General features: G+C 41.5%; 1 protein-coding gene across 2 annotated transcripts; it reads left to right on the forward strand.

The window, feature by feature from the left end:
- The first annotated feature begins 2,498 nt into the window (after positions 1-2,498).
- Positions 2,499-10,047, forward strand: LOC117765986 (RNA-binding protein FUS-like). Of its 2 annotated transcripts, XM_034592654.1 has the most exons (9): positions 2,499-3,214; positions 5,917-5,952; positions 6,414-6,523; positions 8,069-8,198; positions 8,370-8,468; positions 8,744-8,915; positions 9,042-9,139; positions 9,456-9,606; positions 9,852-10,047. In XM_034592654.1, the coding sequence occupies exons 1-9, from the start codon at positions 3,181-3,183 to the stop codon at positions 9,889-9,891; spliced, it is 870 nt and encodes a 289-aa protein (XP_034448545.1). In that variant the 5' UTR covers positions 2,499-3,180; the 3' UTR covers positions 9,892-10,047. The 2 variants fall into 2 exon arrangements, with proteins under 2 accessions (XP_034448545.1, XP_034448546.1); XM_034592655.1 differs by lacking the exon at positions 9,852-10,047 and having other exon boundaries at positions 9,042-9,158; positions 9,456-9,484.
- The last annotated feature ends 4,302 nt before the right edge of the window (positions 10,048-14,349 follow it).

A 14,349-nucleotide genomic window follows, 5' to 3' on the forward strand; every position in this document is an offset into this window, starting at 1 on the left:
AAATCTATAATTTTATATGATAAAATCTAGATTCTATGTGAAAACTAGTCTGATGAAATAACGTTTTGTTTAATCAAAATGAGTTTCAAGTGAAAAGGAGCCTGTCCTTTATCGACCTGTGCACGTTTCCTTCAGTTGACATTAGACGTTGCTCTGCAGATACACTGACTGCGTTCCGAGCACCAACCTTGAGACAGAATCGGATCCACAGCCCGATGCCCAGAACCGTCATGTAAACACCCAGAGTGATCATCAGAACAGCTGGGAGCGGGATGGACAGCTCCCAGATGTTCAGCACCTGAGGAACACGACCAACAGAGTCACGTGTACGAGTGAATCTGACAGAGAAGATATTACATCTGATCAAATATCCAAGAATCAATTCTTACTGGCATCGTGTCTGTTTGAGGAGAAATCTTCAACAGGGATCACATCTGGAATGAAAACAGACCTGGTTTTTATGTTAACACTCCAAAAACATCTAATTCACAAATATACGGAAAGTGTTTCAGTCTGATCAAATTATTCCCAGAGAATCCCATTCACCACAATCTGTGTGTAAATGTAGAAGTAAAGAAAGTCGTGAAAAGGAAATACTCAAGTACAAGTACTCTACTTCTAATGAGTAACTGAATACATTTCAACCCCTGCTGAGTAAAAGTAATGATAATAAACTTTGTATAAAACCTTTCAAACAATAAATTCAGCTTTGACCTCTGAAAGGTGCTTCACATACAATATAGATCAAATGAACATAACATGTTAAAATGTAATTCATATAAGAACAGATTTAAAGTAACATGAGAACCACAGAAAAGAAGAAAGTGATAAATGATAAAAGTGCAGGAGTGAGAGTTTAGTTCAAAGCTGAAGTAAAGAGAAAAGCTTCTCTTAATTCTAAAGTTTAGTTTTAAAGTCTTTCCCTGAAGCAGCTCCTCTGATGTTCAGTGTGTTTAACAGCAGCTTCTCCTCCTCTGATGGAACCTGAGAAGACTCAGAGGGTCTCAGTGCTCCAGAGGGAACATGGTTCTCTGCAGGAGCACAAGTTATCAGCGGGAAATACAGGAATAATAAATATAAAGGGTGCTAACAGCTGTTAGCTAACAGCAGTTAGCTAACAGCTGAACTGCAGTGAACCCGCTGGCAGCGTCTCACCGCTCAGGTCGCTCCTGTGTCTTCATCAGAGCTCGTGGGTGGTCGTCGGGAGATTTAACGTAAAGTCACATTCTTAGGTTTTTATTGCTAAAAGTAGAAAAAGCTTTGATTCTGCCGCCTGCTAGCAAAACAACACTTAGCTTTAGCTTTGGCGGCGGCTGCGTTACCATGGAGTCCGACGGGTCACAGCGAGGGACAAAGGAGCGGCAGGGCGAAGGCGAAAGGCAAAATAAAAAACGCGAGGTGATGAAAATGTGTGAGAGAATATAAATAAAGCAGAATCACAGGCCTGTGGTTTAGTTCCTCAACCAGAGCACGTGAACATGTTTCTACATCCTTTCTCCCCTGATTCATATAAAGGTCACTGTTCCTCGTTTCTAGTATTTTGTGTAACTAAGCAACCAACTGCAGAGGAGACAATGTACTTCCTGTTTCCATCACATGACCAGTGTGCGTGAATGGTCACGTGACGTGTTTCCAGGTGTTAGTGTGGACGGAGGTTATTTTAGTTTCGACGTATCAGTAAACTGCTGATAGATCCAATCTGCTGCAACCTTGGGTGTAAAATATAATCAGTTGTGATCCTGCACCAAATAATACAGGATAAGAAAATTGATCCCAATATTTCTTATTAAAAGATGATTCTGTGACAGAGAGAAAAGACATGTGATGATTTATTCAAGGTGAATTCATTATCAATAGGCTGCTAGTGAAAACATTTTATTACCATTTAATGATTCAGTTTGTCACATGCATTTTCAAACACAGCATAATATATTATATTTTCATAAACGTCTGGTGATCGCTGTGCACATGAACACAGCAGCAGGAAACAGAGACAAGTGTTTGTGTCCACAACTTGATCTCATGTCACAAACAGGTTTTAAATCCCTGGTTTCAGTCTTAAAATCTCTAAAGTGGTCTCGCTGGTAGAACTCCAGCCACCTTCCGACTGAATAAAGCATCAGTGCCTGGATGCGGAGGCGATGTGGCATCCAGAGTATTTCAGCTTCTTTCTTTTCAACAATGGGAGGAAGTGGAGACTTGTCGTCCGTCTTTATTCACAGTCTGTGACTGGCGCTTGTGTCTTGGTACAACCTGTGGTTTTTATCCCAGTATAATGAAGTTTATTGTGTCGTTTATAAAAGGTACAAACTGAGAAAGTGTTAAAATGTAGAGTGAAGACGATGCACAGCAGCACGGCTGCTTATTTTTATAGATTTTTCCTAATTCAACTCTACACACTGAAATGTATAAAGCAAATATTTTTGTAAACAAGAACATGCCAAGTTGTGTTTCCATGGCAACTAAAGGGCCTTGACCAAAGAGCGGCCTCGACACACACACACTAACATGCCAGCCTCACCTTCACCTGCCTGTCCCCCTGTTGGCGCCTCCTGTCCGAGCAGCCCTGACGGATCACTGTGTCATACTCTGCTTTAATCAATCTTTGAATCTTCTTCTAGGCTTTTACCTTCTCTCCACGCTGGCTTTCTGCTCTAAAAACCTCATTTGGGAAATGGACAAATGGGGACGTCACCAGACAGTAAACAGTCCTCTTGTAGTTGGAATTATGAAAATAATAAAAAATACTCATAGTTTGGGTGATCTTGATAAAACCTGTTTGGGGATTTGCTGCATTTCTGTGAAAAGTAGTGATTGCCTAAGACGTAAAAAAAAGAAAAGAAGTCCACATCTTAGTGTTTGGTTAATTGACACAAACCCAAGTTGTGTGAGGAAATGGAATCGGAACGTACAAGCTGCTAAAAGACTTTTGGGGTAAAAGTGGCAGATTTCAGTTGCTTTTGCACAAACAAAGACAAGGTCTTTAAAGTGGCCTCTTGTCCTTGGAGGTTTATCCAGGAGAACAATACGAAGTAGGGGTTAATAAGGACAAGTGGCAGATGAAGAAGGGGGGGGTTTAATGAAGAGACTGAGAATGAAGGTTACCCACAACCCAATGAGAGAACTCGCTGTCAGCACCAGCCTTCAATGTGAGTCCTTTCTTTCTCCCTCTTCATCAGAATGGGCGATCGTGGAGGATTCAATAAGTTTGGTGGTAAGTGATTTAAACTTGAGCAAAGAGGTTTGTTGAGTTTGAAGAGTGGAAGCTAAAGGGAAGGGGGTCAGAGGTCACAACCCGAAACTGAAAGCTGTGCTCATTCACGTGTGTGGTGTTTATGTAACCTGAGGACATGGAGAAAGAAAATTACACCTAATTATTACAGCAGATTATCTCAGGAGGACAATGAAACACTCGCTCCAGCTGCTGGACAAACTGAACTTATTACAAGACGATCAATTCATTGTACTTCTCAATATGGTAATAAGTAGGTGTCTTTAGCTTGGTGTTATTTTCAGTGGTGTGTTGTAAGAGCGGAAAGTCTGAAGTCCTGAGGCACTGCAGCTTCGCTCTCACTCAGCAGAGGGAGTCATCTGGTCACAGACCTCTTACCTCACTTTGTATCCGTGCAGGTAGAACTTGAAGGTGTTTGAATTCAATGGGTGTTCAGGTGCTTTTGTCATAAGACCTTGGACTTGTTGCTGCGTCTATGAACAAAAGAGCTGAGAGGAGAAAGGAATCAGAAGCTTGTACAACAACCAGCAGGGGAAATGTCCTGTGATTCAGAGTTTGTGTGTCACAAACTGATGAATTAACATTTATACCAGAGTGTGTGGAACCTGTAGAAGGACAAAGATGAGGGTTGGATGGTGAAAACTGCTTTTACTGCACAGTGTGCAACATAATCAAGTACCAGTAACCTGATACTGGTGGTGTGCGTACTGTGTGTACTCTGTGTACTGTGTGTACACCAGGAAAACTTGAGGTTTCACAACAACTCGATGGTTCATTTGGAACAAAAGACCATTTGATGATGAGGATTTATCACATGACTCAGTTGTTTGGGGAAAGTAAACCCAAAGGTTGTTAGGCACACATTACATCTACTTTGAATTATTACATGTTATACGTTGACGGCTGAAGGTGAAATCTTTGGTGGGGACAGAGATATTTGGCATTTACATTAAAACCGTTTAGTTTGAAGTTGCTTTTGTTCATTAAAAAAAAATCTAAATCAGCAGGTGACACGTTGACAGATTCTCAAGGATCTGATCTTTTTTAAATTATTACAAGAATATAAACCAGACGGACTCTGAGAGAGAAACCTCTGCCAACACTGACTTTATCTTTATGTTGAATCCAGTTCGTTTTGTGGATCCACACCAAATGTTTTTGTTCATACATATTAAATAATAGGATTCTATTCTATTCTATTCTACATTAGTACTGCTCACATTCCAGTTCTGCATTATTTGTTGAGAAAGGCACAAAAATGTTGAAAAAACCCTCTTAAGTCACAAAGTTAAAGAAAGTGGTGGAAATGTTTCATCAGTGAATAAATTCTTCTTTGATCCAAAGTTTAAAGAAAATCAGTTTCTGTATAAACTCGCCAAACAAACAGCGATGAAAACACAACCTCCACCAAAATAAAGCTCCAACAAATGACTGAAACAATGAGACGAGGAAAAACATGTTCATCATCTGGTGATCGGGAAAAAAAGAATGGTGAAAATGCAAAACGGTCAGAAAACTTGGTCCTAAAGTTAAACTAATACAAATTAAACTAATCTGAAATGTTGAGGTGAACCGTCGACTCTGGACGTCACTGTCACGGGAGGAAGTGACGTCACTTTTGGGAAATAAATCAATTGTGTAGAAAACAAGCCTCTTGATTGTTCAAGTGTTGTGTTGCTGCGAGGGGGTGTGGCTTCTGATAACAGTTCAACTTCTGACGATTAGTTGGTTTAAAATAAGTAAAAACTGATCCACTTCCTGAAGCTCCGGTAAATCAAGCTGCCAGTGACACAGCGTCTTCACACAGTGTGACGGGACTTTACACACCAAGGTGTGTAACCATGCGTAACACAAAATGTTCTCGGAACACAAACACAGGGTTGTTAATCCCAAGATGTATGTTGGTAAGATTTACAAGAATTCTTTGTAAAGCTCTGTGAAACCTGAAGTAGACAAAGGAACGAATGATATGGATTAACGTCCCAGTGGAACTTACACATACTCAAAAAGGGATTGTGTTGCAACGGGTTGGACCTGGTTTCAGAGGCCGGTTGGGTTTGTGTGAGCGATGATGATACTTGTCTGAAAGCATCTGGAATTAGTTGTGCATCGTACAGCAGCAACATGTACAACATCACAGGTAACAGCAATTTGGACAGGAAGCAAAAATACACACATTTAACATTAAATGAGCAAAGACACTGCACATTTAACAGTGTGAAACAAAGAGGATGCACTCGAGGCCCTTTAATCTGATTAAGTTCCACATTTAATGGAAAGGAAATGATAGAAGAGGAAGAAATGCATCAACACAAATGCTTTGACTTGTGAACATGACGGATTAATGAGCTGGACCCGAGCGGCTGTGTGTGAAGTGTCAGACTCTGAGTTATAGAATCGACTGGAACCAGTGTAACTGCACTGGGAGCAGAGCGGTGGTTGTCCTGAGGCGTAAACTGACAGTATGTCAACAATGCTCTTGTTTCCTTCACTTGGACTAATGAGCTGCTCGTTGACAGATGAGATGATGTGATGACTAAAGACAGTAAAACGAATCCAGAGGCTGTAGTGGCTGAATGCTGGTTCTGTTCTGGTGGGAATAAAATCAATTAACAGTTTGTGTGATTGGTGTTTGTTTGTGTTCTTTTCCACAAGTGACGTGTTGTTGTCTTTTTGTCCTCAAGGACCCAGAGACTCGGGACATGGAGGACCCGGCTTCAGTGAGTTTCATTTGTTTCCATCTCTCTCACACACTGGATATTTTTCATTCAATCATGTGACTTCAGTCCCTCCTTCACATTTCCACAAAACATCTCCACAATCTGCACGACTGCTCCGAATGAAGCCGAACGCACCAGATGTCTGCGTCTGTCCACCAGAGGACAGCTTCTTTTTCACACCAGAGAAATAACAGATAATTATTTACTGTCTGTGTTTGAAATTGGACGAACCTGTTTGAGACGTGGAGGTTCTGAACCAGGCCTCAAACAAACGCTGGTGGAACCGAGGGATGAAACTCGCGGGTCCAAACCTGAGCTGAACACTGTTCATAACAACAGAGTGATCACATTGTCTCGTCTGTGAATAGAGGATTTCATCACATTTATAAGATGATAACTTGATGATGCCAGAGCGAGAGAGAAGATGAGAAGAGTCGTCCACTGTTGTGTTCTGTCCACAGTGCAGGACCAGGATAACTCTGACAACAACACCATCTTCGTACAAGGCCTGGGAGACGACTACACGGTCGAGTCAGTGGCCGACTTCTTTAAGCAGATTGGAATCATTAAGGTGAGTTTCAACATGTTGATGAACCGATCGCTGCTGTTGTGCCATAATGAATTAAATGAGATACCATAAAATGGTGTGCCTTTCGGCATTCAATAATTGTGGTTATCAAAATAAAATATTAAATATTCATATTTTATTATTAATATTAATATTAAATAATAACTTTAATTGATTAAAGTTACCTCGGGGCACCACCCTTCAAAGGAAGGGAAAATATAGCCAATTTATTGAATAGGTCTCATAAAAGTACTAACTACAAATTTGGAACTCTGATTAACAATTAAATTAATAACTATAACCAAAATTACCATATAGATAGTTAGCTAAGTTGAAGGATATGGAGTTCTTGACAGTGTAGAGGTTGGCGAAATTCACTTATGCAACATTAATAAAAAAACATTTGTGAAAGAAAAACATTTATTATGAATATAATAAAGTAAAAAAAAACACAAATTACTAACCGTGTACTTATTAAATAAAGATAGGCATGTGAGTCTACGTGTGTGTGTGTCTGTGTGAGTCAGCGTGCTTCCAAAATGGCGGCTGCCTTAGTGATTCTGTTGAGCTGTGCAGCTCAGTTGCTGGTTGAAGTTCTCCAGCAGGACATCGAGTCGCTGCTAGGAGGTTGGTAGAGCTTGGGTTGCGAGGAGGTTTCCTTGGTGAGATGAGCTGGAAGCTGCACCTTTGTGTTCCTCTCGAAGAGTTGGATGGAAAGAGAAGATGTGAGCTGGAGAAGCCAGGCTTCTTCCCTCGGCGATGCAGGGAAAGAGGCTCGACAGCCTTCTCTCCGTGGAGGGAGTGTAGAAAGAGATAGAAGAAAGTGGGGACAGGCCTTATATTGGCCCGGTGACCTCACAGGTCATGGGGTCCAGAGTGACCAATGGGAGTTGAAACCTGTGTCCCTGGGGGGGTTTTCACACCTCTGTGTGACGTTGATGGCCCCTGGGAGACTGAGTCCTGGAGGGACATGCGGCTTCAGGCTTTTGGCTGCACAAATAGGCAGAGCTTTGGTCTCCCAAAAAACCAGGTCCCAACACTGCATTGATTTAAATCATGAATACACGTGTACATTTATTCACTAGTGTGTTTATCGTGTGAATGATTTAAATGAAGTGTAACGAGCCTCAGCTCTGGACTATATGTGTATTAGTTAAATATGAGTTTGCTTTTGACCAAAGTTGATCAAACAAACGTGAGGCTCAGACTTTGATTAGAAAAGAAAAACAACATTTACATAAAGATGATTTATCTCAAAGTTGTGTCTTCAAATTCAGGTTGATTGATTCAAAAAGAGACATTTTACAGATTCAAGGATTCAAATTGAGATCAATAAATATGTGGAGTCTGTATTTGTTAGTTTTTTCCTTGGGGCTGGATCTTGGAAAAAACTCAAATCTGAACAAATTGTTCTGCCCAAGTGGACGTCAACTGTAAATGTATGAATCCAGATCTAATGAAGTTCTGACCTGCACTGACATCATCCAAATCTTTACCCGTTACGTGATCCTTCTTTTTGAGTCACTGTCCCTCTTCTCTGTCCGGCAGGTCAACAAGAAGACGGGTCTCCCCATGATCAACCTGTACACAGACCGAGAGACGGGGAAGCTGAAAGGAGAGGCCACCGTTTCCTTTGACGACCCCCCCTCAGCTAAAGCTGCCATCGACTGGTTTGATGGTTCGTTCTTTGTCCGTCGGCCGTTAGATGATTCACCTGCGATTTAGTTACAGCAAAATCCACCCAACTCTGTTTAGAACTTCTGAGTCTTTTAACTGATTTCAGATAATGTACAGTTACGTTTCACTCTGTCTTGTGTTGTGTTTCTCACGTCTTCACTTTCCTCTCCAGGTAAAGACTTCAATGGAAATCCCATCAAAGTTTCCTTCGCCACCCGCAGAGCTGACTTTGGAGGCCGGGGGGGAATGAGGGGAGGTCGCGGACGAGGAGGTGAGGCCATTTTTCTGAACTTTGTTATTTAGTATGAGATGTTGTTTTGTCTCGTTTGACACAAACTGAAAGTTCGTCCCAGTGTCGCCACAAAGTCGTTTTCTGTCTGAACTTTCACAACAATTATCTCATTCAAAGGTTATTTAAAGTAAAATAAGATAAAGAAGCAGCTTCTGTAGATTCAACTTCACAGAATCAATGTGAAGGACAAACTCTTCTTCATCAGTCACGTGTTCTGCTGATGGTCTCACTGGTCACACTTCTTCTCGTTGAAGGGCCCATGGGCCATGGAGGATTTGCGGGGGGTCGAGGGGGAGGTTTCCCAGGAGGCAACGGCAACGGCAACGGTGGAGGAGGAGGAGGAGGAGGAGGAGGTGGTGGTGGAGGAGGAGGAGGAGGAGGAGGAGGAGGACAGCAGAGAGCTGGAGACTGGAAGTGCTCGAACTCTTGAGTCACTGATATGTTCAATAATATGAATTAATTATACAAAATAATAATTCTATTTATCCTCTCATTTAATATGTTATGTTGTCTTATTTCTATTATTTATTGATCGCTGTCACTTCTCTCCAGTAACTGTGGCAACCTGAACTTCTCGTGGCGAAATGAGTGTAACCAGTGCAAGGCTCCGAAACCGGAGGACGCAGGAGGGATGCCCCCGATGGAAAGAGGTCGGACATGTTGATTATGGTCTGTCCTGTTTTTAGCTTTTATTGCTTCTGCTTTCTACGGAGGAAAAATAAAGAAAATCAACAACTGAAGAAATATTCATTATGACAATGTTTGCTTCAGTAATTCATCAATAACAGACATTTGAAAGAGACAGATTTTACTTTGACATTGTTTCCTGTTGGTTTTTAATCACACACTTTTCTAATAAAGACTCAGCAACAGACACATATTAAATCTCAGGTGTGTGTGTGTGTGTGTGTGTGTGTGTGTGTGTGTGTGTGTGTGTGTGTGTGTGTGTGTGTGTGTGTGTGTCAGGAGGTTACGGAGGAGAGCGCAGAGGAGGGTTTGATCGTGGCGGCTTCAGGGGCCGTGGCGGCTTCAGGGGCCGAGGCGGCGACCGGGGGGGCTTTAGAGGGGCCCGAGGCGGCGACCGGGGAGGATACGGCCCTGGCAAAATGGACGCAAGGTCAGAGTCACTCCAAAAAACACTGGTGAAAGATCCTTGATGTCAACGTTTGAAGGTTTTATTACATGAAAGGTTCTAAATTCTCTTTCCAGCTTGTTTCTTTATATAAGAACAGAAACACCGACATGTCGACATGGACGCTGAGATTCAGATATTTACCAGATTAAGAAATGAATGTGAATAAGACTCGTGCACGGAGGATCTGAACCTGAGCTCAGTGACATCAGGATGTTTGTCTGTTTCAGGGGGGACCACAGACAGGAGCGACGAGGACGTCCCTACTGAGTCATCCCTCGAGGACAAAGGAACAGTGTGTCCCTGTCCTCCCCTTTAACACTCGTCTGTTCACTGTGACCCTCAGTGTAGAAAAACGTGACTGTCCCTGTTTGTTGCGTTTATTGTTGTTCATGTCGCTCGATGTCCTCACCTCCGTCCACGTTCGTCCTGCTCAGCGAGGTCTCGTTTACAAAAACAAACTCAGCATCAAATTCCATCTAAAGAAATACAAGGATACATTTTTGTCTGATAAAGTTTTATTCAGAAGCTGGAAACACATTAACGACAGCAGATGATTTCATGTCTCCTGACCTCATGAAGAAGATTTTATCATCATGAGACGACGAACACACAAACTCACAAACTGAACCTGGAAACAAATCCGACATATTTGACCTTTAACACTCATCCCTGTTGCTATGGTTACGCCTGGTGGAGTTTCCAGCCTCTGAATCAGAGACTTGTGTAAACTGCTCTCGTTTTAGTTTGAAAACTCTGGGTTTGTGTTTCAGTCTGAACAGAAACTGAGACGTTTGTACACGATGACGCAGACGTTCTCTTCCTGATTGGTTCTCATCAGTCACATGACTCGACTACCAGAAAATAAATCGCTGCTCTGACTCTTCACCATCACTGCTCCTCCTTCAGAGGAGTTTCTGTCACTAAGCAACCAACTGCAGAGACCATCCACTTCCTGTCTGAAGCTGGAGACGTCTCTTCTGGTTCAGAAGTGAAAACAAACATTTAAACTTTAGTCGTGTTTCTCTTTGAGCGGCTCGTCCCTCCGACTCAGGCGTGAACGGTCGAGAAGCGTCAAGGTTTGATCTGTTTTCACGGTTCTGTGACGCTGGGATTTAAAAACCTGTCCGATGACTCGTGTTTGTTTTCATTATCACACTCAGGTTCAGGTGTCAGCAGAGAAGTCAGAGAACTGTCATCCTCAGTGATTCATTATTACAAAGCTGTGGAAACTCAAATCCCTCGAAGAAGATACTGATCTAAATCTCACTAGAGACTCAAACCGGTTCTTTGTTTTTCACACTGAAGGTTGTGTCAGGAACATTTCTGATCCGATCACTTCCTGTTGAGGTTTGACTCATCAAACACAAATGTTCCTGATGTTGTTCTCAGTGAAGAGTTCAAGAGATTTGATCTAGTTTCATTCATTCAGTTCAAACCAGGTTTTTCTTTGGAAGGAACTAAATCCAGCAGCGGTTCAGACTCAAATCTGAGAATAAAAACTAAACTAAACTGAAAAGATTCAATTTTGCATCAATATCACAGCAAATAATTAAACGTGTTTTAGATTTTATCATCGTGAGTCGACTCTTTGATTTAGTTTTTAGTAAAAGTCTCAGTAAGGATTGTTTTCATGTTGGTTTCTTACACCAGTCAACAGACTAACATCTGAAAAGTGACTCTGCTGTTTGTTGGAGAGATTAAAGCCCAAAGCATGAATCCATCATGATCAGTTATTAAAGCTCCAAGAGAAAGATTTATTATAGATTTCATCAGATGTGAAACTCTCCTCTTCTGTTTTCTGACAGTGTGAATTTCTCCTTTTTAACACTTTGTGTTCATTTGTATTTATTAATTTGTTTGTGTATATATTTATTTATTTTTTACATTACAACAGGTCACATGACTTCCTGGTTTCATTTCTGAGTCCAGATCTCATTGGATATTTCAGATGCTTTAAACTTCTGAATATTCTGAGTTTGTCACAGGAGAAAATGTAAAGATTTTTTAAATGAGGCCTCGTCTCCAGTCGTATTTCACAGGTTTTTGTTGAGACTGAACTTGTGTGTTTTAATATGAAAGTTGTTTTGTATCGTACATGTGCTGGTTTTCAAAAGAAAGTGTTGATAAAACCAAACGATGAATCTGATGGAGCTGATGACTCGTGTAGTTATTCAAGAAATTAACTTCAAGAGAAGAAATCTAGTGATGAATGTTTGGGATTGAAACATTCATCACACATGTAATAAAATATATCATAAAAGACATTCCAGCTAATATTGAACAACTTAACAAGTTAACTGCAACAAGATAATTGATGTTTTCATTATTTTAATTCAACAATCTGAATTTTAAGTCTTAAACATAATTGAATTGGTTAAAATATTTAAGATACGTTGAGTTGGGTCTTTTTAATTTTAATGTTCATAACATGTCGGCATCATGTCTATGATGTATGATGGAGTTTGTGATATCTGTGTTGAAGTTCTTTTTCAAACAGTTATTAAAACACTAATAAAACTGATCGTCTACAAACGTTCAGGATTCATCTTCAATCATAATGAAATGTCAGTAATTCTGACTCTGAACGTTTTAAATTTCATTCTTTATGCTCTTAAAAAGTCCGAAATGTAACTGAAACCCTGAAAATACTCATTTTAAGTACACACACACACACACACACACACACACACACACACCCAGACCTGTAGGAACCTGGGTGGGTTAGTCAACTCTCCCTCACTGCTACATCACGTTCCTGTAGATTCCTGCTGCACAACATCAGGAGAATACTTCTCACTCAGAGGGCGGCGCAGGCTCTGGTCCAGGCTCTGGTCCAGGCTCTGGTCCAGGCTCTGGTTCAGGTTCAGGTTCAGGTTCAGGTTCAGGTTCTGGTTCAGGTTCTGGTTCAGGTTCTGGTTCAGGTTCTGGTCCCGGCTCTGGTCATCTCAGGCCTATAGACCACTGCACCTCCCTCCTGGCAGGTCGACCTGCTGCTGCCGACCTCTGCAGCTCACCCAGAAAGCAGCAGCTCCACTGGTCTTTAAGTTCCCTCACGGTTACCAGTAGTTACCAGTAGTTACCAGTAGTTACCAGCATCCGTTTTAAACACTAGTAGTTGCGTACATGTCGCACTTTGTAGTTTGTCTTTCTTGAAGAAATAGTACTTTCTTGATTCTTCTTGTTCTGGTTTGTTCCTCTTGCTTGATTCACTTGTTGTGAGTCGCTCTGGATAAAAGCGTCAGCTCCATGAAATGTGATGTATCAGTGCAGAACCGTTTTTTGGGCCTTTTTGTTGAATATATCAGTTTAATGCAGAATCAAAATGTTTCAGTCATGTTTGCTTATTACGAGACTGTGATTCATTTAAAGAATATTTGATTTATTTGCAGTTTTGAGAGTTTTTGTATCTCGTCCTCTGCTCAGGTTTGTGTTACTCTTGTGTAGTTTTGAAAAGTTGTGTTGGGTCGACTGTACGACTTTGACTCTCACACTCTTCACTTGTGGAACATTCAACAGCGACCTTGTGATGGGAGTCGTGAGTGAAAGCTCTCGATGGACCTGAGGCGTTGCTCGCGCGGCCACGCCTCCTCACTTTGATCTCATTGTTCATCTTCCAAACCCTTTGATGTCGACACTCTTTAGCTCCACTTCTGTTTCAGATCGTTTTGAACTTGTTCATTAGTTGTGATTTCCAGCGGCTACGTGAGTGAACGGCTGCTGATCTGATCAAGATCAAGTTCTTCTCAAAGCAACAAATCAAGACCAAGTTGAATTGTGGCACAAAAATGAGCTTTTGATTGTTTTCATGTAAAAATATCAAAGTCACTTGTTAATAACGTAACTGCACACGGAAACGCATTGTCCATATTTCTGTCAAGTTCGAGGACAGGACCGATTTGAGCGTGTGCAGATGTAACCGTGGAAAGTGACATGAGGCCGAGGAGGAAAACATGCAAACGTCCTGCGTCACACAGACTTTGCATGTTGGCGTCGCGGCTGCTGATCGGACCCACAGTCTGTGACAGGTTGTTATTTTCAGTCCAGAAGAAGAAGAAGAGCAGCAGGTCAGTGAGTGACGGCTCCACACCCGTTTCCTCTGGGGGACGTTTTCTGAGCGAGGACATGATTTTAATGATTTATCACATGTAGTTTGTGTTTCTTCTGCTGTGAGGACTTTTTGTTTCTCTGTGACTCATCACCAGTAACACTTACCATCAGTAAGTGTTACTGGACGAACCAGCAGAACCAGTTCCTCTACATGGAAAATGATGTTCCTGGAAGCATCAGGCCGTCGACCAATAGAAACACAGAGAAAAAACCCCGGTACTTTGAGTTCAGGTATTTGCAGCTGAGCGAGCGGCGTCGGGTTCCACTGAAGCGTTTCCTTTGTGTGGATAAAGTGGACGTGAACTCGATAAACATATTGTTAAAAGAGGAAAAAGTCTCTCATTGGTCATTTCTTGATTGACTATAGATTCGTTAAGAATGTGCTGGTTTGTAAACCTGATGATCCTCATCAGAGGTCAAAGGTCATTTCAGAGTTTCACCTTCGTTTGTTTTTAGTTTTTGCATTTTTGGTTGAAGTGTTTTAATTATGGCTACAAAAGATGCTAATGAGCTCTGTCCCCATCGAGGAAAGTAAGAATAAGACGATAAGTTCACGTACTTTAACGTCAACGCCTGAAGTCACACATCAGTTGAGCTGTGTTGTCTTGAACTTCTACA

Source organism: Hippoglossus hippoglossus, chromosome 8, assembly GCF_009819705.1.
Source record: "Hippoglossus hippoglossus isolate fHipHip1 chromosome 8, fHipHip1.pri, whole genome shotgun sequence".
NCBI classification, from domain to species: domain Eukaryota; kingdom Metazoa; phylum Chordata; class Actinopteri; order Pleuronectiformes; family Pleuronectidae; genus Hippoglossus; species Hippoglossus hippoglossus.